At 41.4% G+C, this 26687-nt stretch overlaps 1 protein-coding gene across 2 annotated transcripts in view; it reads right to left on the minus strand.

Annotated features, from left to right (window-relative positions):
- The window catches only part of Unc13c (unc-13 homolog C), a 449047-nt gene that overhangs the window by 70874 nt on the left and 351486 nt on the right, over positions 1-26687 (minus strand). Inside the window, exons 19-24 of one of the 2 annotated variants that reach the window (XM_087560698.1) lie at positions 25906-26032; positions 20239-20335; positions 19040-19183; positions 11218-11295; positions 5419-5496; positions 4928-4957 (exon numbers count right to left, since the gene is read on the minus strand). In XM_087560698.1, the coding sequence (XP_087416824.1) occupies positions 4928-4957; positions 5419-5496; positions 11218-11295; positions 19040-19183; positions 20239-20335; positions 25906-26032 (554 nt within the window). 2 annotated transcript variants of the gene reach the window in all.

Genomic DNA, 26687 nt, shown 5'->3' on the forward strand with positions numbered 1-26687 from the left:
GTTATAATAACTACAAGAACTTGACAATACTATTGTGTATCGTACCAAACTCCATCCAATCATGTTAAATCAAGATTCAGAGAACAGAAAAGTTCGATGGCTGAGGGTGGTCCAGAGATGAGGTAAAGGTGTTTGGAGTTGTTATCTTTTCAGCTTATGTCTGTGAGTACTTGTATGCATGTATGTATGTTCACCATGTATGTGCCTGGTGCCCATAAAAGCCAGAGAGCATTGGATCCCCTAGAACTAGAGTTATAGGCAATTGTGAGCCAACATGTGGGTGCTGGGAACTGAGGCTGGATCTTCCGGAAGAGCAGCAAGTGCTTTTCACTGTGGAGACATCTCTCCAGCCCCTGAGCTGTTTTTAATCACGCTGTTTCCAGTCTACGAAGACAAAGTAGTGGTACTGAGTCCCAAGGCCAGCGCTGTCAGTGTCCCCACACTGGGGAATTTGTTTTCTACTGGAATCACACAGTCCTGCCTGTTACCTGCTGATCCAAATCCTCTGGGGCTGGAGTCAGCAGCGTGTCTCCTTAATCTCACCCCGAAGCCAGGGTGCATGCTGAAGTTTAGTGACTGCTGATATGGAAACCTCGTCTTCAAACAGTGAGCCTCCATCCCAGATTCCCTACTTTCCTCTCTGCCCTGGAGCCGCCCCTTACGTTTGCATGGGGAGTAGGTTTGGGGAGGACTTCAGTGATTTGTATGTCACACTCTGGAGCAGTCAAATACTAGCTCAGCACTAAAAGATTCAGAATAAACCAGCCACACATGACTGAAACACAAGAATGAAGTCGCTCACCGAAATAGACAGTGGGGTATGCTATAGATTCCTTGGCGCTATTCTGTACAAACACAAAACTTACGGTCAAATCCCCACCATGACTTGACTCAGAAAAGTCAGTTATGTCTGAGACATGTCAATAAAAATCATGTTACCATGGCACCAACTGGGTCTGATTTATAGTAAGTAGGATAGAAATGCAGTTTAAAAGCAACTTTCTTTTCTTGTAAATATTTCAACAAGGAATAACTTCTAGAGTCTGGGTACTGTCCATACTCATTAAGCCAATGAATAACCAAAGGTGCCCCCATTTCAAGTACTTGTACCACAGTGCAGATCCTGTGCTCACAGTCAGAATTCTCCTAAATCAAATTACGTAACCAATACATCGTGACCTCCTGCAAAAAGATTACATTTTTGATAATTTAATTTTCTTTTTCATATACTTATGCAAATCAAATTGCTAATCAAAGGAAGATTTGCAACTGACTTCCAAGAGCTGTAACAATATGCTCATGTTGGGAAATTATACAAAGAAGTTGCAATAGACACATATGGAGTTATAGTCAAGAAACAAACTAGCATAGACCACAACATTTTTGAGTTATTCCATCTATTACAGAATAACTGGACAATCATTCTCTAGTTTTGATACTTTTACTGTTATTGTGGTACGTAAGGGTACCACATGACATAGTATAGTGATGGTGGGGTAAATGGTTAACGTTCATCCCAAAGTCAGATTACAATATAGACTGTATATTTCCTATTAGTCAATACAGTGATTCCCCTCGGGCTAATTGGCAATGTTTCCATCTGGACCCATCCATGCAGAAGATGGATGTTTCACTGATAAAGAGCACAAAACCAAAATGCAGGTGTGAAACACTTCTGTGTCCAGGGAAAAGAGGTTGTTCTGTGAGGAAGAGCTGTCCTGGCAGTCAAAGCAGCATCATGCAGTCATGCTTGCAAACGGCCAGCTGCGGCCAGCTGCAGCCAGAGGCAAGCAGCCTATGGGGAGAGCTCAGCTAGCAAACACATAGCATTTAAGGCTACTCTGAGCAAATGAACAAACAGTCATTTGCTAATTTGGTTTTTGTAATGAGAAGTACACACCCCAGCATAGAGGGTCAATATAATAAACTCCTGAGAGAGGAGGAAAATAGCCTGGAATGGTGAGTATATGTCCCTATATAGATTCCCTATATAGCTGCATGGGCAGAAGAAATTCGCAACCGACATTAGTTTGCTTGGAAGAACTTATTTATAATTTGAAAGAAAGATATATGTGCATATGTATCATATATGCTGCATGTGTATAATATATGTACACATGTGTGTGCTTGTGTGTGCCTATAGGCTTATTCATATATGTGGAGGCCAGACGACAGTAGTGGGTATCCTACTCAATTACTCTGTTTTATTCACTTGATCCAGGGCCTCTTACTGAACCTGGAACTAGGCTGGTGGTCAGCGAGCCACAGAGATCCTCCCGTCTCTGCCTCTTACAGCATTGATGTTACTGGTGTGTACTTGTGAATGTGATCATGCCTGGATATTTGCATGCATTCTGGGAAATTGAATTCAGGTCCTCATGCTTGCGTAGCCAATGGTCTTATCCATGGAGCATCTCCTTAGCCTTACATGGTAAAGCTTTCAAAGGCTGTTGAATATGCCTGTGTCAGGTACTGTATATGTGACTTATAGCAAAAGGTGACTTCCTGGCCATACCATATCATCATTTTACCTCTTTTTCTTCTTCCCTTGTATTATTTTGGGGGTGGTGAGGCCAAGATGACCCTGACCTCATCACATGGCCAAGGACAAGAGCTAACTTCTCACCCTCCTGCTTCCATTTCTTGAGTTCTGGGATTTCAGCCATATGCTACCATGGCCATAAAATACTTTTTGATTCCTCCAAAAGCCCCAAGTGAAGGAGTTTGTTTAAATAACTGCCTCTCACAGATGACCCTACTGGAAAGAACCTGCAGATCATCCTCATAACTTGGGTCATGAAGGAAGCCGAGTACAGCAACCCACAACTCTAGCATATATATTAATTATATAATATATAACATATATATTAACTATATAATATATAACATATATATTAACTAAGCACACTCGTCCTGGAAAGCTGTGCCTTACACTTGGCCTTGGGTTTGGCTCTTGTTTTATTTCTAGGCTTCACACGCCTCTATGCCGGTTCTGACCGGTTCAGCTTAAAGCTTTTCCTTATCAATGGATGCCAGACTAAAAAGGAAGGGAAAACTACATAGAAAGAGGGACAGAAGAACATTGAATACAAGGAAGAGGGATCAAAGATATTTAAAGGCAGGAAACAAAGGGCACTGGAACTGCTCTGATTCATCTGACAGATAGAAACCAGGCCTTTGTTTTATCTCCCTCACTCAATCATTTGCATTTTCATGTGTGTTATGTATAAGGAGGTCAATAAACGGGCATAGCTTGCATTATAAAGGAAGAATTTATATATGAACACAGTTTATAATGAGAACCCGAAACTTTCAAATAGGTAATTGCTCCACAAGTAAGAATCACTTTCTGGGGGTTGGGGATTTAGCTCAGTGGTAGAGCGCTTACCTAGCAAGCGCAAGGCCCTGGGTTCGGTCCTCAGCTCCAAAAAAAAAAAAAAAAAAAAAGAATCACTTTCTGCCTGGTAAACAAGTCTCCCTCCTGTTGGGTGCTTAGCAAGTGGGCAGCTTGGTCCATGTAGCTTCCTTTAACCATGGGGCCTTTAGTCTGTTAGTTCTGTCTTGTCTACTTAGGACTCAGCTCAGCAAATATTATCTGCATCAGAGTCCAAACCCAGAACTGTAGAGAAATAGTTGGAGTAGGGGGGAAGTTTCTAGAAATAGGTAATTTAATATATTATTTCATTCTTTGGTGATTCCTGGGGTTTCAATTTCACTGAATTTTGGACTGAGACTTCACACAAGAAATGAATAATTTATTTACCAAAAATATTAAATAGACGTAAGTGGATGCCAGGAAGCATCAGGACAATTTAGAAAGGGACTCTCATGGGATGATCCCCAACTGCCCCATTCATTGATTTCAACAGAAGAATCCAGAAATGAGGTTGCCACCCCCAGACCTTGGAGAAGACATTAGCACACTGCACGGAGTAAGGCCTTATTTCACACAGGCTGATCTGAGACCACCAGTGAAAGAACTCATATTAAAAAACACCCCACCACCACCACCAAAAACCAAAAACCAACCAAACAAAAAAATCCCACCAAAACAAACAACAAAAAACAAAAAACAAAAAAAACCCACCAAAACAAACAAACAACAACAAAAACCAAAAGCCAAACCAAACCAAACCAACAACAAAAAAACAGGTATTCTGGTGCTTTTCATTTCTAGTGGGATAAGTAGCACCTTCCTCTTTTCACACTGGGGGGAGGGGCTGCCGAAGTCCTCCTTGGTTTAAAGACTCAGCTTAAGTGAAGAGGCTGATGCTAAATGAGACTCTGCAGCCTCAGACATTTAGAGGTAAAAGGGGAATTTGCTTTCATTTCCAACATAGCTTTCTGCATGGGCCCACGGCTTATTGTTGTAGAAAGTCCGATGTAAGTGAATTAGAAGCACTGTGGCCATAGCTTCACTGGGTCTGTTTTCTCATGTAAAAATATTTAGTTTTTGTGGATGAGTGTTGGCCTGCATGTGTGTATGCAGTGCCTAAGAAGGCCAGAAAGGGCATCAGATTCCCCTGGACCTGGAGGTACAGATGGTAATGAGCTGGCAGATATGTAGGAGCTGGGAACCGAACCTGGGTCCTCTGGAAGAGCAGTCAGTGCCTTTAACTGCTGAGCCACCTCTCCGGCCCTAAGAGTTTGTTTTATTCTCGTTGCTGTTGGTGGTTAAGTGGGGTGAGACGGGGAAGACCAGCTGCTCCATTGACCCTTGCCTTCAATGTCTCCCCGTTCATTCCTCAGTTCCTCAATCCCCACTCACATCAGTCTGTAAGGAAAGACAAGACCTTGGCAAGCAGGAAGAGGCAGGTGTGAGCTAATTAATGTTTTGCTCTTTGCCTGATCCCCAGAAGCAAATGAGAGAGCAGGCGTGGGTGAGAAGGACAGCCAGGGAAAGCGGGTAGCGCCTGCCATCACAAACCTCATAGGAGAATCTCTCTCCTTCCTTCTTCTGTTCGTGGAATTGCAAGGCACGGGTGTTGAATAGAGACACGACACATTACGGACACAACACATAGCACATTTGACGCAGCTTTCACGATGTGAAAAATTAACACCGAACACTGACATAGGACATAGCACTATCGCCACAACATGGATTCTAAAACAAGCATCAACTTCAAGATGATGGTATAAAATGTAAACTTTGTCATACTACTGATCACTAGCTTATATGTCTACATTTTAACTGTATAACAAGTCGACTGGCTCTCCCTGCCCCATCTACTAAACCACTGTCAAAGCGACTGCCGTAATTGTTAATGGGATTTCAGAGATTAAAAACAAACAAATGCTTCCTGTTCATGGTTAAAAACCATTTCAAAAAGTAAGACACTTTGCACAGCAAAGCAAAATGCTACTAACATCCACCCAAGAGTCCTTTGGTAAAGACAAGAGTGGACACACACTCACCTCTTTCCCACCCATGGATTCGAACATCTTTTCCAGCTGGACCCGCAGTTGTTGGATGTTGTTCATCAATATGCAAGGCTTAGAGAGAGAGAGAGAGAGAGAGAGAGAGAGAGAGAGAGAGAGAGAGAGAGAGAGAAAGAGAGAGAGAGAGAGAGAGAGAGAGAGAGAGACACCAGTGTGAGGAGTATCCTCCACATGTCACTTCTGGAGTGATACAGTGTATAGCTGTCACCCGTGCCTGTGATACACATCAAACAGAATCATTCTGCTACTTTGACAAATGGCTTTTAAAAGCTGGGACCAGAAAGGAAATAGATGATCATTTTGGGGAATACAATTTAACAACCAACTCATGGAATAGCTCATGGAGATGGGCTACCAGCACCCCTTTTCTTCGTGTTGTGATACTTTGAACACCAGAATTAGCCACCTTTTATTTATGGTTTTGTTTGAAACGATGACTGAGACAGAAGTAGATACTTACACCAAACCAATGGTCTAGAGTTGGGGACCCCCATGGTTGGGTTAGGGAAAGGCTGGAAGAAGTTGAGGAGGAGGGTTACCCCATAGGAAGACCAGCAGTCTCAATAAACCCTTGCCGCCCCCCCACCCCCAGATCTTTCAAACACTGAGCCACCAACCAGGCAGCATACACTAGCTAGTCCCTGACACATATACAGCAGAGGACTGCCTGGTCTGGCTGCAATGAGAGACGATGCACCTAACCCTTGAGAGACTTGAGGCCCCAGGGAATGGGGAGGTCTGGCAGGTTGTGGGAAGATATGGGGGTGTGGGGACATCTTGGAAACAGGGGGAAGAGGATGAGGATGAGGAACTGTCAGAGGATAGAAGGGGGGATAAAAACTGGACTGTGAAAATAGATTAAAGGTAAAAACAAAACAAAACAAAACCATGTTTCATCTGTTCCAGGCTGGCCTCCGATGGTTGAGAATGACCTTGAACTTCTGATTCTCCTACCTCTGTGTCCAGTGGACTGGGACGGCAGGTGTACACCGCCAGGCCTGGTTTCTGCAGTGCTGGGGATTGAACCCCGGGCTTCACAGATGCTTCACAAGTGTTCTCCCAATGAAGCTGTATCCCCAACCTACATTCTACATTGTAAAAGTTTAGAGAAAATCAACTAATTTCAATTCTCTGGTAACTGTGCTTCTTTAAAACCAAAAGAGCATCTGCATTTCTTCTTTTAAACCCAAGAAAACCTGGGGTTAAAATAACAAAAAAAGAATTTAAAATAACTTTAATGGAGTCTCTGTCTCTAAAGCCAGGAAGCTATTGACTCTCTTCCCTTCCTCATCTGGCTCTAGACCAAGTGTGTTTGCCTTCCTGCATTCTTCTTTGTTTATTTGGGTCCCTTTCCATCTCTGGATTAGAGTTCTCCTTCCTGGGTTTCTATCACCTTTCTATCACCTACTTTGCCTTTGTTTTTATAAAGGCTTTAGTTGAGGGTTTTTTTTTTTTTAATCACTGGCTAAACGTAAACGCTGTGTGTGCTGCTGAGGAACGGGGGGGGGGGGGGGGGGAGGACTGCCGCACCGTTCTTGCACAGGATGTGTACGTAGGCATTTGAGTTGTTTTGGAGACAGGTAGAAAAGGGCAATGGCGATATAAAACTTTGTGACAAGACTAGATAATTAATTTCTAATCGGAAAATAGATGTTGGCAGAGTTGCAAACCTCACTGATGACTGCTACACATCGATTCTGAAGAGTTAGTGGCTCAGAGACAGGGGCGATAGAGACAGGAAATGGACACATCTTCCAAGCGGCTGGGAAGGGAGCCAGCAGTGAATCAGAAGGTCAGACAGAGGACTCATGGGACATCACAGAGGCGTTAGCTCTCATCAGTGGAAAGATTTTATTATTACCTTAACCACATCACAGACCTTCCAGAGGCTTTGTACTTGACTCTTAAAGTGACCACAACCTAAGTTTGATTTATGGAAACAATTCCACACTTCTGTTCCTGAATTCTGGCCACTAAAATATTTTATTTTTTTAAACATAGATAGCTGAGAATGATACTCCTGAGTTTCTGGCTGCTGAACTGGGATGTTCCGGTCAGTTTTGATGCCCTCCACTTCCAAAAATCACAGCCAGCACTCCTTGATCAGGGCGTACTCTATTTTATTTATTTGATGCGAGTATTTAAGCCTATTCTTCTCAGCACACAAAACAGGTCTAGAATACCAACTCTTTATATAAAAGCCATGCACCAGCTCAAATATGACCATTTCTGGTTTTCAAGAATGCTAGGGAGGGTAAAGGAATATAGAGAGTTGGACTTACTTGGGACAATGTCTACTCACAATATGGAAAGAGTATGGAGAAGCGAGCGAGAAAGTTGAGTTTTCTAATTAAATATAAATTTGAGTTTCAAAATAAATGTAAAACTCTTCTCCTTTACTAAACTCTCCCTCTTCTTGAAAGGCTCCAAGTCCACGGTTGTCCCATTAACTTATTACATCACTAATAAGAACTAGATATCCATTCAATTATACCTCAAATCCAAGCACAAAACCCAACTTGATTCTAACAATTCTGTAGTCAGTGAGTAAGAATAAATACATTAATGTTTTAATAAAGCCATCCAAGCATGGCACATGCCTTGCATCCTAGAACTGGAAGGCTAAGGCTGGAGGACTCAAGGTTCAAGGCCCACATGGGCTATGTAGCAAGACTATGCATTAAAATTTTTGAAATAAAAATCCCCAGTAAAAGGCACATGGTCCTAACCTAATCCTACTGCTTACTGAGGAGTTTACAGAGATGAAAGAATATGTTTGGACATAGCTGTTACCCAGGATGTGTACATTTTGAGTTTCCTTATAAACATATGATATACATTTATCTTAACTGAGAACAGTCAAAAACCTAAAATACCATATATACTAAAGTGTTATTCAAATTAGGGACAGACATATCTAAATGGCTAAAGTGTTTGGGCTTAAAAATGTTTAAAATAAAGAAAAATTGATTTAGAAAAGGATGGTTTGGCTTGTTTGAGATGGGGACAAAAGGCATAAAAGTGGTTTGACCCACTTCTGATTTAAATCGTCACAATAAGAAGGGGCCAGATAGGGCACAACAGTAAACTTATCATTCAGGGGGTAAAGGTAGATGGATCAGAAGTTCAAGGTCAGCCTGGGCTCCGTGGGACCTGTCTCAAAAACAGTAACAAACTAGAAGATCACACTCCAAAAACATATTCTCAAGCGGACATTTTGTTTAACTATAGACTTTAATTCTGACATTCTGACTCGGACACAGCAAATGTTACAGTCATGTCTTTTTGAAATGTTTACTTACTTTGTGTGTGTGTGTGTGTGTGTGTGTGTGTGTGTGTGTGTGCGCGCGTGTCTAGTATGTGTTTCTAGTGTGCGTGTATGCTTGTGTCTATTGTGTGTCTTGTGTGTGTGTAGTTTGTGTGTGTATGTATGTATGTGTGTATCTAGTGTGTGTATAGTTTGTGTGTATATGTATGTGTGTGTAGTGTAGTGTGTGTGTGTGTAGTTTCTGTGTGTGTATGTGTCTTGTGTGTGTGTGTGGGGGGTAGTTTGTGTGTGTCTAATGTGTGTGTGTACTTTGTGTGTGTCTAGTGTGTGTATGTGTGTGCGTGTGTGTTTGTATGTGTGTGTGTGGGGGGTAGTTTGTGTGTGTCTAATGTGTACTTTGTGTGTGTCTAGTGTGTGTATGTGTGTGCGTGTGTGTGCGCGCACGCGCGCACATGTATCATGGCATGCAGGTATAAAGGAGCTGTTCTTTCTAACATTGCTTCTAATGATAGGACTCATGCCATCACTTTACCCACTGAGCCATCTTACAAACCCGAGTTGTTATGCCTGAAATGTCAATCTTTAAATGTTTCTCACTCCATTTGCAGGTGACTAGGAACAGATGAATTTTAGTGCTTTCATTTTTTTTTTTGAGACAGGATTTCACTATTCTAGACAATCATTCTGATTGTCTAGAACTCTCTATGCAGACCAGGTTTGTCTTGAACTCCCAGAGATCCACCCACCTCTGTCTCATGAGTTCTGGGATTAAAGGTTATGTGCTACTACATTGGACTTACGGTTTTGATTCTTAAAGAAGATTTGTAATGTGTGTTCATGAAAAGGTGCACACTTCTAGTTGAGGCCACTTGAGGCAAAGCTATTATTCAATCAAGAAACCTTGGTGAAATTAAAATGACTTTAAATTTAAACAATAGAATCCAAAGGTAGCCAGGAGACTGCTTGCTAGGATGAAGCCAAGGAAAGGTACAGATGCTACTGGGTGTGGTAATTAGGTGTAGCTGTACCTCTCTATGTGTACATTTCGATTTTCCTTATAAACATATCATATGCATTTTATCTCAATAGAGATCAGTTGTAAACCTAAAATAGGATGGATACTAAGGTTTGATTCAAACTAGAGACATTCCTGTATGGGTAGAGTGTACACTAAGGTGCAAGTGCTCTTAATGAACTATAAAATTCCATTTTGCGGGCTGGAGAGATGGTTCAGTGGTTAAGAACATGTATTGCGCTTGAAAAAGACCTGAATTCAGTCCCTACCACCCATATTAGGTGGCTCAAAACTGCCTGGGACTTCAACTCCAAGGGGATCCAATACCCTGTTGTGGCCTTGCCTCCGTGGGTACCACATTCACCCATGTATAAACCCTTACACGCAGCACATACATACCACACGCATAAATAAATACTGAAAAAATATTTTGAAAGATCAACTCCTATACAAAAAGTGATACAATATATATTGATTTAAAATTATCAGGGTAGGGGGGAGGTTTCATATGATTCAGAATGCAGAATGTTAACATGTGAAGTAGAAGACCGCCCAGCAGTCAAGGAGCTAACTGAAATCAATTATTTCTCAGCTAACTCCACAAATATCTATCATGCCATCTTAATAAAAATGGAGTACTTGCTGAAACTACAGGACACTCTTGTGAGCTGCAGACTAACACGGGAAGCACGCATCCTCTTTTAACCTTTAAATGAAAACGGATGCCTCCAACAAGTCTCCCTCTTAGAGGGCTGGAGTCAAAGGTGGCTGGAAATCAGTGCTGAGATCCTCTAAAAGTTGTCATCAAATAGCCGGGCAGCATATTAACGGAAGGGAAAGAGGCATCTACTGGAATCTTCAGGAACCATCAGGACTGGCTCGTCTTAATGAGCTGTCAGCCCGGGTGAGCTGGGTCACTGCTGCCCAGCTTATGATTCTCCCTCGGCCTTGCCAACCAGTGCAGGCTGGTTTTCATTTTTTTATTTTTGCAAGGAGGAGGGAAAGGTGGCTCACTCTTAACCCTGTGGGTGTTTCACTGTTAACTCTTGATAGGGATAATTCACAGGAGGAAGCATCATTGTCCTGCGCATTTACTCTCCTTCTCAATTGATTTGAAAACCGAAAGACTAAATTACACTTATCTGAGGGTGGGTGAGAAGCAACAGTGGTTGTTAACAACACTCACTTAATCCTTATCTCCCTAGTTTTCAGCTCCAATGCTTTCTGAGCTTGTGCATTTTCAATGGTTTATCGTATCATTTCTCAACATAGAAAACCATAATTCAGCAGGCACTGGTCACTTTCTGCCTTCTATCTAATCCTGATAGGAAAAACAAGCACGATGCCTGGAGAGGCTTGCAGGCAACATCCTGAGATTCCTACTCTTATCACCCACCATGGACAGGCACTGACAATTCTTGATGTTAGTAAGCACAAGTTTCTATTTCAGGACAGTCACCAGTGGGGGTGGGGTGGGAGTGGTCTTACTTACCACTGTCTCCTTATCACAGTATGAACTGAAGTCACTTGATACGATCGCAGCGTATTGGACCAGAACCTTATTGATGGTCTGAGAATGAAAATGTCATACAGTGCGCGTCAGTTAAGTGAGTTAAGTGTGTCCTCTTACAGAAACACTAGCCAGGTTAAGTCAGGCAAACATAACTCTCTTTTAGCTAAAGAGAGTGTGATGGTTTACATATGCTTGGCCCAGGGAGTGGCACTATTAGAAGGTGTGGCTTTGTTAGAGGAAGTGTGTCACTGTGGGAGTGGGCTTGGAAACCCTCCTCCTAGCTGCCTGAGGATGCTCAGTCTGTTCCTGGTTTCCTTCAGATGAAGATGTAGAACTCTCAGCTCTTCCTACATTATGCCTGCTTGGATGCTGCCATGCTCCCGCCTTGATAATGGATTGATCCTCTGAACCTGTAAGCCAGCCCCAATTAAATGTTGTCCTTTATAAAACTTGCATTGGTCATGGTGTCTGTTCACAGCAGTAAAACCCTAGCTAAGACAGAGAGTCCATACCCATGTCCAAAGAGGAATCACAAATCACTATGTGTATATGACAGTTTGTCAGAATTCTGAATAGCATTTCAAACACACTTCAAAGATCTGTAGTCTATCAGAACTAAAGTCTACACTATTATTATTATTATTATTATTATTATTATTATTATTATTATCTATTATTATTCTCTAACTTTATTCAGAAAAGATGCAGGTTGTCCTGTGGCAATCTCTTCACAGCTTAGGGACCTAATATCTCATGATACTGAACACTTGCCCAACCTTCCCCACTGACGCTGCAGGCTTGGCGTTCTCCCTTCCGCTTCTTTCTGGCTCCTAATCCTTTTTGCCATCTCATCTCTGTCATATAAGGTTATCTGCAGTGGATGCTTTCTCAACTTTCTCCCCTATTTCTCAATGCTCATGTATAAGAGAGGTTAGATATTCTTATAACACTCCACAGAGATTCTCTTCAGAAATAGGGACTTACATTGTATACTACCACAAACTACTGTTAACATGCAAAAACCTACCTCTCACCTACCCCCTCCCTCTCAGAACATTTGCCTGGTTACTGTTGCTCAGTGATGCGTTATTTACTCGCTGCTATGTAATAGCACATCAATTGCTAAAAATGTTGCCTGCTTACTTCTCTTTTGTACCAAAATTTGATATTTTCTTTTCTCTAAAGTGTCTTGTTGAGCTCCTGCATGATCTCTGCTTCTAGTAATTATGGAGGAGAGAGAAAAATGTACGAACTTTGTTGATTAAATGTCTTATAATTGTGCAAAGACACACTGAGAGTTTGCATTCTTCAGCTTATGTTCACATAGAGGGAACGTGTCAACTGTGAATGCCATCTTCTTAGAAAAGATAAACCAACAATGATTGAATTATGTTATTTATTCCTAGAAAAACCAAAGAGCCAAAACATCTCCTTTTAAGATATATTTCTTTGGGCTGGAGAGATGACTCAGAAGGTAGGAGCATGCATTGGTCTACAGGACCCAAGTTCCATTTTGAGCACGTGTAGCAGGTTACCTCCAAACACCTGTAACTCTAGTTCTCAGGAGTCTGATGCCCCCTTCTGGTATCTGCAGGCACCTGCACTCACATTCATATATACTGACACTGAGACCCAGATACACATATATATTAAAAAAAAATCTGGACTAGAGAGATGACTCAGAGGTTAAGAACACTGGCTGCTCTTCCAAAGTCCTGAGGTCAATTCCTAGCAACCACATGGTGGCTCACAACCATCTGTAATGAGATCTGATGCCTTCTTCTGGTGTGCAGGTGTACATGTAGGCAGAACTCTATGCACAATAAATAAACAAATCTTTTTTAAAAAAATTTCCCCCAGTGGGTTATGATTCACTGGAAGAGATATTCTCAAGAGTTAACTAAGATAAGGGAGGGATATTTAGCCCACAGACTGAATCCAGTAAATTTGACTATAAACTTGTTTTATTGACTTTCAAATTCACACTAAGAAGCTAGAATTACGAATAATGTGTTGACAGGAGATTGATGCTTTCCAGAAGTGCATGGCGCTAAGATAATGAGAGTCAGTTTAAATAGAAATTTGGCCTAAAAAAACCAGAAGATCTCATTAAGCAGTAGATCAATAAATCCAGGGAAACAGACGGCTGGTTAGGCAGAAGTATCTTCTGAGTGAAGCTGCTCACAGTTCCCTTTAGATGCCATGTGGAGTGACTGTGGGGTTTCCTCGGGGTGTTCGCTCGTCTGTGCCTGGGAGCACAACTCTCAATGCAGAGTTTCTTAATGACAGCACAAACTGTGGCAATTATCTTTCCCTGTCCCCCAAACTCACACATACAAACAAGCCATCATGTTCTAGCTATATCTTGGACATAACATGCTGGTGGCGAGATATGAATGGAAAAATACCCTTAGCACTCCAGTGTCATCTAGAAATTCATGTGGCTGCTAGGTGACCTGTTGACTCACCCACTTGTTTTTCTGGAGAAGGAAGAGCAATCTACACGGCTGTCTCTAACTGTTCTCAGTGAACCCCCCACGGTATGCTACTTGGATCTACACCAGTGGAAAACACCACCCTTGTCTCTCTGATTGGAGAAAACTAGTCCTGGCTCTCATATTTACTAGCCTAACAGTCAAAATACAGGATGGGCTGTGAGTGAGGAAAAACATGGGTCATACCAGGTGTGGCTACAGACTATATACCTTTGGAGCTAATAGAATACTGCTTTAATGACCCTGGTAATTCTGTATTCCTGCACCAGTAAGCATGACTGAAAATATTCAATGTACATTTGAAGACCAACTTCTATTTATTCTAATTTCATTCACTAAAGTCAACCAAATATGGTCATCATTTCTTTACTCCAAATTAGCAGTTGCTTGGGGCATGCCTCTCAAAGGATTGCTTCTCTGACTGTGGCTCTGAGAACGGTCATCAGCATTGCCTTCAAGTGTGGAGATGCAAATTCTCAGATCCTGCCTCAGGTCTGTGCAGTCAGCACTTCTGGAGCTCTGTTTTCAGCAAACCACCTTCAGCAGAGTAAGTTCATGCCAGAACTTAAGAGAAACAGGTGGCAGGGTTAGAGGAGCTGCTTGGGGAAGGAGTACTTAGCAGGGCTCCCATAGGGTTTCAACCTACAAAGTGTTCTAAGCTATAGAATCAGTGAAAGGGAGGGGTAGGGATGGAGAAAAGGAGGGGAAAGAGTGAGGGAGAAGACACTCATGGGATAGCCTCTTTGTGAGTGTCTGCATCTTGTTTCTCAGAGTTTAGATGAAGATGTTTTCACAGGTTCTTTAATACCACAGAAGCACAGCTAGTAAAAGAGCTTCAGACTTAGAAACATGGAGTCCTAATGGGATTGTGGCAATAAGGTAAGAACCCGTGACATTTAAAGAGTTAACCAGGATGACTAGAATGTCCTCTGGCCTTGGAAAATTCTGATATGACATGTTGCCACTGCTGGCATATTGAAGGGGCTGCCTGTCAACACCCAGCAAAATGCTATGACTTCCTGAGCTAATATCAGGTCAACATACTTGGGAGGCCCATCTATTGCATTGCTCTTAGGATCTGTAAGTTGGGAATTCTGGTTCAAAAGTTACCTGTATTCAGTGTGTGTATGTGTGTGTGTGTGTGTGTGTGTGTGTGTGCGTGTGTGCGTGCGTTCATGTGTACGTGTGTGTGTGTGTGTGTGTGTGTGTGTGAAGGACTGACATCGGGAACTTTCTTCAATTGCAATCCTCAACTAGACTGACAGACCACATGGAAACCCATGACTCCTCCTGTCTCTGTATGCGCAGCATTGAACTACAGACACATGCCACCTTGCCAACTTTCTACATCTACACTGGGAATCAAACATCAGGGGCTGGAGAGATGGCTCAGTGGTTAAGAGCACTGACTGCTCTTCCAGAGGTCCTGAGTTCAAATCCCAGCAACCGCATGAGGGCTCACAACCATCTGTAATGGGATCTGATGCTCTCTTCTGGTGTGTCTGAAGACGATACAGTGTACTTAGATATAATACATAAATAAATCTTAAAAAAATTCCATCCAAAACCTCATGCTTGCATAGCAAGAACTTAGCAACTCAGCAGTCTCTCTAAGCCCTTTAATGATATTTCAGGTATCAACGAACTCTCCAAGGAGAGGAAGACTCTCATACCAATTCAGCCGCAGCAGAAAGAGGGACTCCATCCACTTCATTGTGTCCTCTACCTATCTTAATACATCCTACAAATGATAAATCTCCCAGTTATTCCACACAGATGCCTAGGCTGGGCCTTAAGAGTAAAAATAATTGATGAGATTCTGAAGTAGAAAGTTTCTGGGTATGTCATGTAATGTGGACTCTCATGGTGTTTTGCTGGAGTAAGACCCACGGGGAAGACACATGATGTTTGGAGAAAGTATAAACAGGATTCAACAGACAGTGACAATGCACTTATGTAGCAATGTTTTATTGGTCTTGCATCTTCCCTGATCTTCACCTCATTGAATGAGGCATGGCAGAGAACTTCTCCTGGTGTAGTGGCTAGTCCTAGTTGCTCCCAGTGACTAGTGCCAAGTTGGGGGAGGCCTGGTAGTTTCTGCTGGATTGTGCTATTGCTGCTGATTTGTGTTTGGTATCCTGATACTACTGAACTGGACTGATGGTGTCCTGATAGAGACTGGAATCTCCCCCAAAGAACTACTTCTAAATTTGTCTACTTCTCCTTGTCCTATTTACCATCTTTTCTCCCCTTCCTCTGGGTGATGGGCTAAAAGGGGGATTGAAGCATTTGAGAAACTTTATTAGCAGCAGGCTTTGAAAAATCTAAACCTACAAGATTCTATTCTCCAGTCCAATGATGGGGTTTAGATCATATCGACGTGAGAAGAAAGTATGGCCGATGGTTAGAAGTATCACTCCACTCCATGACATTTCTTCATCTTATGAAGTATTCATGTGTATGAGTGAATGCCATCATGTATACATGTGTACATGATGAAGTGCCCACAGAAGCCCAGAACTGTGGTTCAACTGCTGTGTGCCACCATAAGGCTGCTGAGACTTGAACCTGGGTCCTCTGCAGGCTAGCCAGTGATTTTAACCACTGAGCCATAGCTCCAACCTTCATATTTCTTTATAAAATTTAACTACTTATACTTGTCCAGAGCAGTAGGACAGTCACATCAATGTCTAGTACTGATGTATCAAGTTTACAAACACCTCTGTATAAACCCTTACAGGCTGCACATCTCTGGGTTACCATCTTGAAACATCTAGTGTTTTGGGAAGTGTGTGTGTCTTGTCCAGATGTGTACACACTTCAGTAAATGGGAATCACTCCTGGGAGGCTCATTGTTAGATTGTTAAATCTGAAATGTCTGTGGATATCATTACTATCTGGTATTTTAAATCACTGTGCTATTGATGCAGGGGACCAAGAAGGGCAGAGTCTTCGAGACTTAAGGCTGCACCTTATGCTAAAATGAAACAAAACAATCTTCTAGTCTGTTATTATTGTACGATATGAATTATACTAGCCAACGATTTTCATTTTTTGCCATTTTGCTCATGTAAGATGCAAATTGTAGATTAAAAGGCTGGTATTGGTAATGAATTTGAGGGAGTTTTATTTACTTTTATAGTTATATAATGAATTGTTCCAGCCCTTTTTTTATTTCATTGTAAGACCCTGTGAGAGTTACTAAGAGTTCTATGGTCTTTCAAATAATTCTCACAAAATGGCATTTCTTTTTCAATGCCAATTACTAATTGCTACATTTCCAGGAAATGTTTTTCAGGGTGGTTACATTATTCCCCTGTGACAAGAATTGGACATTAATAGGATGTCCATGTTTTCAGGTATTAAAAATGCTTTACTTAATTGAATTTTTTATTATGCTAACAAAATCTTACAGTCTCTCACATATACACATATACAATATAGTTCTTCTTCATCTTGTGTAGATGATGTGTTTTTCTATGTATATTCCTTTCAAACCTCTCTTGTGGATCTCCATCTCTGTCTAACACTGTCACTTTGAGACATGCAGGCAGGTCAGAGCTGCAGGGGGTTAGGCAGGAGCTGGGGCCCAGCTCTTCACTTCTCTATGGTCTTTCTTACCTTACAAGTTGCTTCAAACACTGTCTTCCTAAGGGTCTTACGTTCTTTTTAGAGGCAACTATAAATGTTTAGCTATGAGTTAAGGAAGGGCTTTGATAATTTTGGGGATAATTGTACAGATTTTTACCATATTGAGAAATTCTAATCAGCAGGAAAATCCTCTTTGGGAATGACCCGAATAAATCATTCTCAGCTAGTATCTTAACAGGCCAAGAGTTTTCTTAGTCATCCTAGTTAACCAAGACTTGAATTCACTTCAGAGCAGATAAAAACTGTCATAGAATTTGGCTGACAGTTGTCCTGGAATCCTTCATGGAGTCCTAACTGAGGCCAGCCATTCTGACTAGCTCTCAAATCTTTTTACGTGTCCAGCTAATTTCCTCACTTGGCTTGTTGAGCCTCCTAGAACCCCTGCTCCCCCCGTGTCAGACCTCTTTGGCAGGAGACCTTGAGTCATACAATAGTGGAGAGGTCCTCTCTAGGGTCACCTGAGCTGTCTCGTGTTCCATGACCCAGAAGTAAATCTCTGCGAACCATGGAGTTTATAGATGTAATTGTTACCACAGGATGATCTGATCTGACACAGTGAAAGAAGATACTATTTGCTAGAAGACATCCGTACTAATTAGAAGAAAATGTGAACGTTCTTCTGAGAGACAGGGCCGATGATAAGCTCAGAGCCTCCCCTCCCCTTCACAGAGGACCCTCACTTCAGTCTTTTGGGGATAATGACAAATGAAGTTATAGACATGTTTGTGGTTAAAAGCAGTCATATGCTCAGTGCGCCTATTTGTCAGGAATTAAGTGGTTCTCTCAAAACTTGATAGTCAAAAGCTTTAAGCACCAGGAGCCCAGAATGTGACAAACATTCAGATAGAATATTTTCATTTTGTTTAGAGATAAGGCCTTAATTTAAGAATGGGATTAAGTTAAAAAGATTATCTCTAGGATGGATACGATAAAGCAATTGGTGGGTGTCATTGTAAGCTGAAAATACTAGAGGCACAGGGACACCAAGGTGCTCACAGCGCGGTCTCTGTGAAGGCATGTTGGAAAGGGAGACTTCAGCAAGCTACAAGGTCTCAGAAGAAACCAAACGGACAAAAACAAGGACCCTGAACTAACTTCCAAACTGTGAGAAAGGGATCTCTGTTGTTTAAGGTTCCCAGTGCACTGTAGTTTGTTACAGCAGTCCCAACAAATTCAGACCTTAAGTGCTAACAGTTTAAGTGGGTTTTGGCATTTCTTAATTTTCTAACCAGAGAAATATATTTTTATTTGTGCTTATTTACTAAGAGAACAAACTTTATTTCTTTCCTCATTAGACACAGAAAGTATATGTTCTTTGGACTTCTCTGATAACTTGATGACTACATTTGAAATAGCCACGGCATAAAGTTTAAACATTGGCATTTCAAGTGTTTTGGAGTTATAGATTATATTTCTTCATGATAACACCTTTAAAGCAGTAGCCAGGTGAGTTTTCAAATGAACATCTGGTATTACCTCATCAACTCAAACTCAGACCAGTGTTTCCCTCAATTAGTCACAAAAGTATGCAGCCACGCTCCAAAATTATTAGGTGTAATGTAACTACTCTGTTTCAGAATTCTAAAATGAGGTCTGTGTCCAAAATGGCACCACATCCTAACCCTCTGTCTAGGTTGGTTTTTCTTGCAACCTACCTTTGCGAATCGTCTCATTAAGTGTGATAAGGCTTCAGGATTGGGGCATTCCAGTTTCTTAATGATCTCAAAGCTCTGGTTAAGCTGAGCAAAGACATCAACCACAGAACAGGAGAAGAGGGCATGGTCCGATGTCTGCTGGAACTGAGGGGTGAGAAGAAAGATTGTTTGTGCAAGGAAGGGAGAAAAGGAACTTCACTGTTTCTAAACAATACATACTATCACATCTAGTCCCTGGGTTGGGGTTGAAGTTCAGTGAGGAGGGACCCCATAATCAGCAACCTGTGAACCTGAGACTGCAGCCTTGTAGCTTGCCACCCCCTTGGAACCAAACCATGGGACAGAGAAGGGAAAAGTAGGTTTTTATGCAAGTCTAGAGTTAGGGAAATGAGGTAACGGCTCAATACTCGGTAGAGTTGTTGTCATTGTCATTATTGTCATTGTCATCGTCATCATCATCACTCTCCTCATCCACAAACTTGTTCTCTGACCTCTTTGACCTGCTGGTCTATAGTGCAGAGACTTGCTCTATCTTTTCTTGTCAAGGCATGGTGGTGACACCTGTGAGCCTAGCACTTGATAGGCTAAGGCCGAAGGATCAGGAGTTCAAGACAGGCTTGGACTCACATAGCCTGGGCTACATGATACTTGTCTCATGAACAAACCACAACAAACCAGAGATGATCCTCACTGCTCCCTGGTAAGGTAATTTTAAGGATGGAGAAAATACAGCTGCCCATCTCTAAGATGTAAAACACCACAGAAAAGATAGCTATAAATTAGTCATAAGGTCTTTGTTGAGGTTGATTAAGGGATTACATTACCTTTTTTCAAAGCATGGCTCTTTGTGTGCATGAACATTATGTGTATGCATGTAGAGGCTAGAGGTGGATGATGGGTGTTTTCCTCCTTGGTATGACCTCATTCTCAGAGGGCTCCATGAAAACAGACATTTTGTATATGCCTGGGGACCTTGTAGAGTCAGACTCACAATAAAGAAGAATCTTGTGGCAAAGAAATGATTGATTTTTCTTGTTTCCTTTTTATTTAATTGGTTCCTCCAGCTCTTTGAAATCATGTTAAATCTGCTTAGGTCACCAAGGAATGAAATGAAATGAAACAAAAACCAATGAACCCCACATTTCCTATTTGCTCAGAGGTGAGAAAGGTAACCGAATCCCAGCCTTGTCTGGACTTACTCCATCCTTTTTGTCTCTTCCCAGTGCTCCATGAAGGAATTCCATGGACACATCTTCATTTTCATCTAGCCATTGCATAACAAAAGGCTCAAACCACCTACAAAAAATTAACAAGTTACTTCCCAGGACATCATTTACATGTGGTAACATCCATGTTGCTCCCATATGAGGGTGATTCAGGGTCAGAAATCTCTTTCAGTTTTGTTCCTTTGTAGAGGATTATATTCACCAAATGAACCTTCTTAACTCTCGATCTCTCTCTTTGCACTCCCATGCTGCCTCAAATATGCTTAGCTCCCAACACCTACCCTGCAATTTCCTTTTATTCAAGACTGGAATTCTCGTTGACTGTAGATCTCCTGTGCTGAGTCTTCAGATGTTCTATCTCACCATTCCATAATTCCTTTCCATTGAGCTATGTAGACCCAACAACAGTCAATATACTTTACCTTCAACTTCTTAAACACACCCTGCTTTGGTTTCGTAACTAGTCTGAGGTAAGTTTCAAGGCTCTTTCCCCGCAACGATGCCCAGTTGATCTAGCACCATTTACATAAAAAGTTCATCCATCAGGCAGTGGCATATGTGTGGGTCCATCTCCTGACCACTGTGGCCTCTTGATGCATCTGTGCCTACTAATGTCCTACTCCTCTAAAACTGTTTCTTTTAAAGAAGTCTTGGTAACCAATAATGTCATTCCCTAGCTTTCAAAGATTGCCTCCAACATTGCCTGCTATCAGAAAAGTCCAATCCTTGATCTCAAAAAGAAACTTGGAAATTTTATTGATAAATATCATATTTTTTTAGCCATTTGCTTTTTAAAAACTATAAATATATTTTGATTATGTGTGTCTTTGTATATGTGAATGCAGTGTTTGAAGCCCAGAAGGTATTGGATTTCTTGAAGCTGGAATTACAAGTAGTTTTGAGCCATGTAATGTGAGCTGAGAATTGAACGAAGGTCCGCTGTGAGAGGAGAGTGTGCTGGTACCTGCCGAGCTATGCCTCCAGCCCCCTTAGTTGTTTTCAGACTACTTTTATTTGTTTGGTTTTGGTAGGGCTTATTTTATTGGATTAAGATAGTGTTTAGCTGGACATGGTGCCTCAGGCCTTTAATCCCAGGCACTTGGGAGGCAGAGGCAGGCAGATTTGTGAGTTTGAGGTACCCTGGTCTACAGAGTGAGTTCCAAGACAACCAGGGCCACACGGAAACCCTGTCTTGAAAACCAACCAAACCAGACCAAAGCAACCAAACAAGATAGTTTTCTATTTTTAAAACAGCAATTATTTTTGTAACTGTACACTCTCTCCCGTTTTCTCAGTTTCAGGGACTCACTTCTTATTTTTTAAACCTTAACTGTATAAACTGTTCCTTATATCTTTTGTCATTTATTTTTGTTGAAGAGGGGGCATAATTTACACCCTCTTTTTTATATAGACATTCCCTCTAAACTTACTTTCATGTTATTTTTGTATCTCTTGTGCTGTATATAATTTATCATTAATCTTAACTGTTATATTTTAAATTTTATCTCAGTTCTATAATAATTTCTAATTCATTCTTATAGATTCAAAATTTTGTTAAAAGTCTAACATTTAAATCATAAATCATGGTCTACGAGTGATAAGATTAATGTGTGTTTTCTCTTGGTTTATAGACATTTGGGTCCTCTGGTGAGATAGGTCCTAATTTTCTTGTTGAATGTTACATTGATGCCTATGAGGAATTATTTCTCCTTTAGATTTTGTATATCTTATGTGTGTGTTTTTCCTTCTTGTCTCTATGTGGCATGCATACCTGGTGTCCACAGAGGTCAGAAGAAGTATTAGATCTCCTGGAACCAGAGTTACAGATGGCTGTGAACCATCTGGGAAGTTAACCCAGGTCTACTGCAAGAGCAGCCAGTGCTCCTAACTGCTGGGTTAGATCTCCAGTCTCATGTGGACCTTTTATTGATCATTTACTCTTGGGAGGCACTAAGGGAGAACACCTCCTTTTGGACAAAGCTGGCTCCTGGGACACCACTCTTTTCATGTTTGCTCGTATTTCAATGACAGAGCTCTTCAGAACCCTTCAGATTCATTGAAAACCAGGGCAGTTTTCAAGACCCCATCCCTCCCACCCTCCCCACACCTTATCCCTGCCCCTAGAAGTCTGGACTTCTTAACTATTGTTCCTTTAGCATTGTGGAGCTGTTGAAGTCTCCACTTACTAACATACTCATGGTGACTACTTTCTACTTGATGGCTTTCTTCCCCAGTCTTTACACTTATGTAAATTATGTCAGAGAACTAATTCAAATCTGCAGAGCCCTTGTAAATACTGAGTGAACGGGTGATATACACTTAATACCAGCTTATGGAAATTGAAAAGGGGATCATTGGAGTTAAGTGGAGAAGGTGGCTAGCCCAGTCCTTGAGGTGAACTCTGGGATCAACTGAGAGATTGTGCTTCAGTGTGGAGAGCTATCAAGGAAGACTCCAAGTTACCAACCTCTGGAGAAAATACTTGTGGACACATGCGCTTATTTTTCTGTCCTTCCCTTTCTCTGTGGTTTTGATCCTACACAGATAATGAGCCATCTTAGTGCTGGAAATCAGTATTTGCTTCTCTCTTGGGAGATTATTGTAGACCCTGAACTACTGGCCACTGATCTCGAAGTCTCCAGAATTGCCAGTTGGCCCACAGACCTGAGTGTGGAACATGGTGGGTAGCCACTGCGGTTAGACTTTCTTCTGTGTCCTTCTGCCTTCTCGCAGGTACCTTCTTCATTCTCAGCTGCCTTGGTTGCTCTCTGACTGTTAGATTTTGCTCCCTTTTGAAGCTTGTGCTCAGTAAGCATGCAAGTGTGATTTCAGCTTAATGGAGTAAGTCTAGACAGCTAGATGCAGATGTCTGGCAGACAGCTCCTCTGTTTTACTTCCCTGTTCTCAACCAAGACGCTAGCAACTGCTTTGCATGTGTTTACTTCATGTCCAACTCTTTATTTTCCTCATATGCTAATTGAACAAATTCTGTAAATTCTGTCTTCAGACTTTCTCTCCCATGTGTCTTTCACCCTGTGTTCTCATTTCAAGTGCTTTATATAAATAGTTAGCATTTAAAATATGGTACATCATTTTGTAATATGCTGTTTTTAATTGTTTTAAACTAGTAAGCTTTTTTGACAAAACACATAGCCTTATTTCATTTTATTACCAATTCTTAGGATGTACGCATATTTATTGATATATGCTTTGAAAAATACATACGTTGAGGAAAATTTAAGCCAGTTACTTAACATATACAATGAAAAAGAACAAAGTCTGTATAAAAAGTCATAGACCTCATTACTTTGTATGCCAAATTAAAATATTAATACTTTATCATAAAATAAAAATACATTACTCAATACACTTATGGCATTTGGGGCCAGAACACATAAAACCAATTCTTAGAAATTTTCTAGAAGTTACTTTATCATTTTTTTCAACATGTGCATGTGGAAATCGGATATAGACCTCCAGTGTTTTCCATGGTTATTCCCACTTTACTCATTGAGGCAAAGTCTCTTAGTGACCCCAGAGCTCACTGACTTGCCTAGTCGAACGCAGTAACTTGTCCTAGGGATCTTCTGCTTCCAATTTCAAATTGCTGGGTTTGCTGGTGGGCCTTGTGCCCATGCAGCATCCACATGGGAGCTTGAATTTAAATTCCATTCTGAACATAGCAAGTGCTTGGATTGCTGAGCCACTCCCTTAGCCCAATTCTTAGCAATTTCCAATCATGTAATATGCTGTTATGAAGTCTAGCCATTCTGGCTTATCCTAGCTCTCTTGTGAGGATTCCTCTTACCTGAAGCCTGTATCCTGAGACCCTCCCATGCACCCCTGGAGGTACAGACAGTTAACTTGTATCACTGCACTCTTCCATCTCATGTACCTCTGAGATGAGGAGATTACACCGAGACTGTTAGAATCCAGTCATTACATTGCTCATTAACTCCTAAATCTCTGCTCTGTCCCCCAGTCTCTGTTGCTTCCAATTCTCATGATGCCTAATGCCTGGCACATGCTTCACAGCATCCATTTATAATCGTCTAGTTTAAAGCTTTTCTGATATCACTTTCTAGTGGGAGAACATACTTTAGACCCCACCTGAAGAGCAATACTATTACTATATCAGAGCCTATGCAGATGGACTCTCATTCCATATCAACACTTTTCTGGGTTTTTTTCTCTTGGCATAACCTGATTGAGTTTTTAAAGTCTATGATAGATAGTACATCAGTCTTTCAATTGGGTAACTCTCTTCTTGTGATGTGTTTATACTCTTTAAATTAGCTTATTTCATTATGCTCTGCCTTGTGATTATCAATATTGCCTGAATAAGCTTCTTTGGGGTGAGGCCTTTATCTTACACACCAATCTTTTATAAAGAAGCGTCTGGGTGACCCCTCTGACCAGAATAAAATAGAAGAGTACTGGAGTACATTAAACGCTGAATACTTCTGAGTGGCTGTATGATTACAAATGTATTTGATGGACACTGTGATGGCTAATCTCAACTGTCAATCCAATGAGATCTACAATCACCTGGGTGATGGTCCTCTAAACGTGCCTCTGAGGGACCATCGTCATTCAGTAAACTGATCTATGAAGACCCATCCACTGTGGGAGGCACCATTACCTGGGCTGGGATTCTGAACTCTAAGATAAGTAAGTAAGCTGTGAATAAACATTCATCTGCTTCTCGACTGTGGTTGCAGTGTGACCAGATGCCTCAAGCTCCTGCCTCTGTGACTTTGCTACCATGATAGAGCAGGTGTATTCTATCATATATCTGGGACTATGAATCCAAAGAAAGCAGTCTCCCTTCCATTGTTTCTGTAAGGCATTTCATCAAAGAGAAACTAAGACAGAGACGAACCCATAAGATGAAAATGTCATTGTTAAATAATGATTTCTATTTCAGAGACATGCATTTCTGAGACAGTTATAGCTTATTAAAATGAAAGTCTAGCTATTCAATAAAGCATTCTAGCATTGTCTCACTTTTCATATGTGTGTGTGCTGTGCATATAGGTACATGAATGGTTTTGCACTGTGCATGGGTGCTCATATACATGTTTGAGCATGCGCTGGAGCATCCAAGGTTGTAGTTGGGAATCATTACCCTTCATTTTTCCACCTTATTCAATGAAGCAGAGTTTCTCAATCAACCCCAGACCCCAGTGATATTAGACTAGTCTTTCAAGACAGCTTATTTCAGGGATCCGTTGTCTCTACCCTCTGACTGGACATTGACCCTGCTGAGCTGACATTTTATGTGAGTTTCTGGGGATCCAATGACTGGTTCCTCAAGCTTCTGTGGCAAATGCTTAAACTGCTGTGCTATCTCCCCAGTACTGTGCATTCTAGCACTTCCACAGGAAATAATTTCATCATCTAAACCAGAGCCCATTCTGTATTTTATTTCTCTTCAAATATCTAAGTAAGGCATTCTTGGAATATGCTACACCATCCTCTTAGCCTCAGAGACATGCAAATCTTTCCACATTAGTTTCACTACAGAGATATCTGCATTCAAATGAGAAGTATGTGAAGAGCTTAGTCCTTACCGCTCAGCTGTGATTTTGCAGTACTGTGAATTCAGGACAAAGGGGGAGAGTGGAAATCACTACTTACAGGGAATATTCTGGAACAGCATCCTTGAAGGCAGGAAGTTCTCGTACATACTCATTATAAAACCATTTCACTTTGAAATGCAAATTCATATAATCGGTGCTCTTGCATAAGCGCTGCTTCTCATGTTCTGTAACAGATAAAAATCACACAATTAATAAATGTGGCTCACAGACAATGCCACTGGACTCAGGTTCCGATCGACCATTATTATCAGCATTTCTATAAAGAAGAAACTCGTGGTATCCCAGGCAAAGTGAGTTGCTGAAGGCAAACCTAAGGCTATGCAGCATGCAGAAATAACCCTGGGGGACAAGAAAGATGGCTCAGGAGGTAAGGGGGTTTGCTGCTCTTACAGAGGACTCAAGCTTGGGTCCTAGAGGCCGTGTTCCATAGCATGTGCTAATAATCCTGGGGGACAAGAAAGATGGCTCAGAGGTTAAGAGTGTTTGCTGCTCTTGCAGGGGACCGAAGTTTGGGTCTCAGTGTCCATGTTGGATGGCTCATAGTCACATGAAATTCCAATTCTAGGGGAACTGACACTGTCTTTTTATCTCTGAGGGGACTCGCACTCATGTGCACATAGCCACACACAGATACACACATAATAAAGAAAATAAAACAATCTTGGATCCTGTGAAGGCAGGCCAAGTGATACTGTAAAATGGCTTGATTATGTTAATGTGTCTCCATTGGAAAAAGGTGAGACTTTTGATAAAGACGAACCACATTGTAAAATTTGCATTTATCTGGAGGTTCTCAGACTTTGGCTGCCTTTAGCAAAT

This window comes from Rattus norvegicus, chromosome 8 (assembly GCF_021556685.1).
Source record: "Rattus norvegicus strain SHRSP/BbbUtx chromosome 8, alternate assembly SHRSP_T2T, whole genome shotgun sequence".
NCBI lineage: Eukaryota > Metazoa > Chordata > Mammalia > Rodentia > Muridae > Rattus > Rattus norvegicus.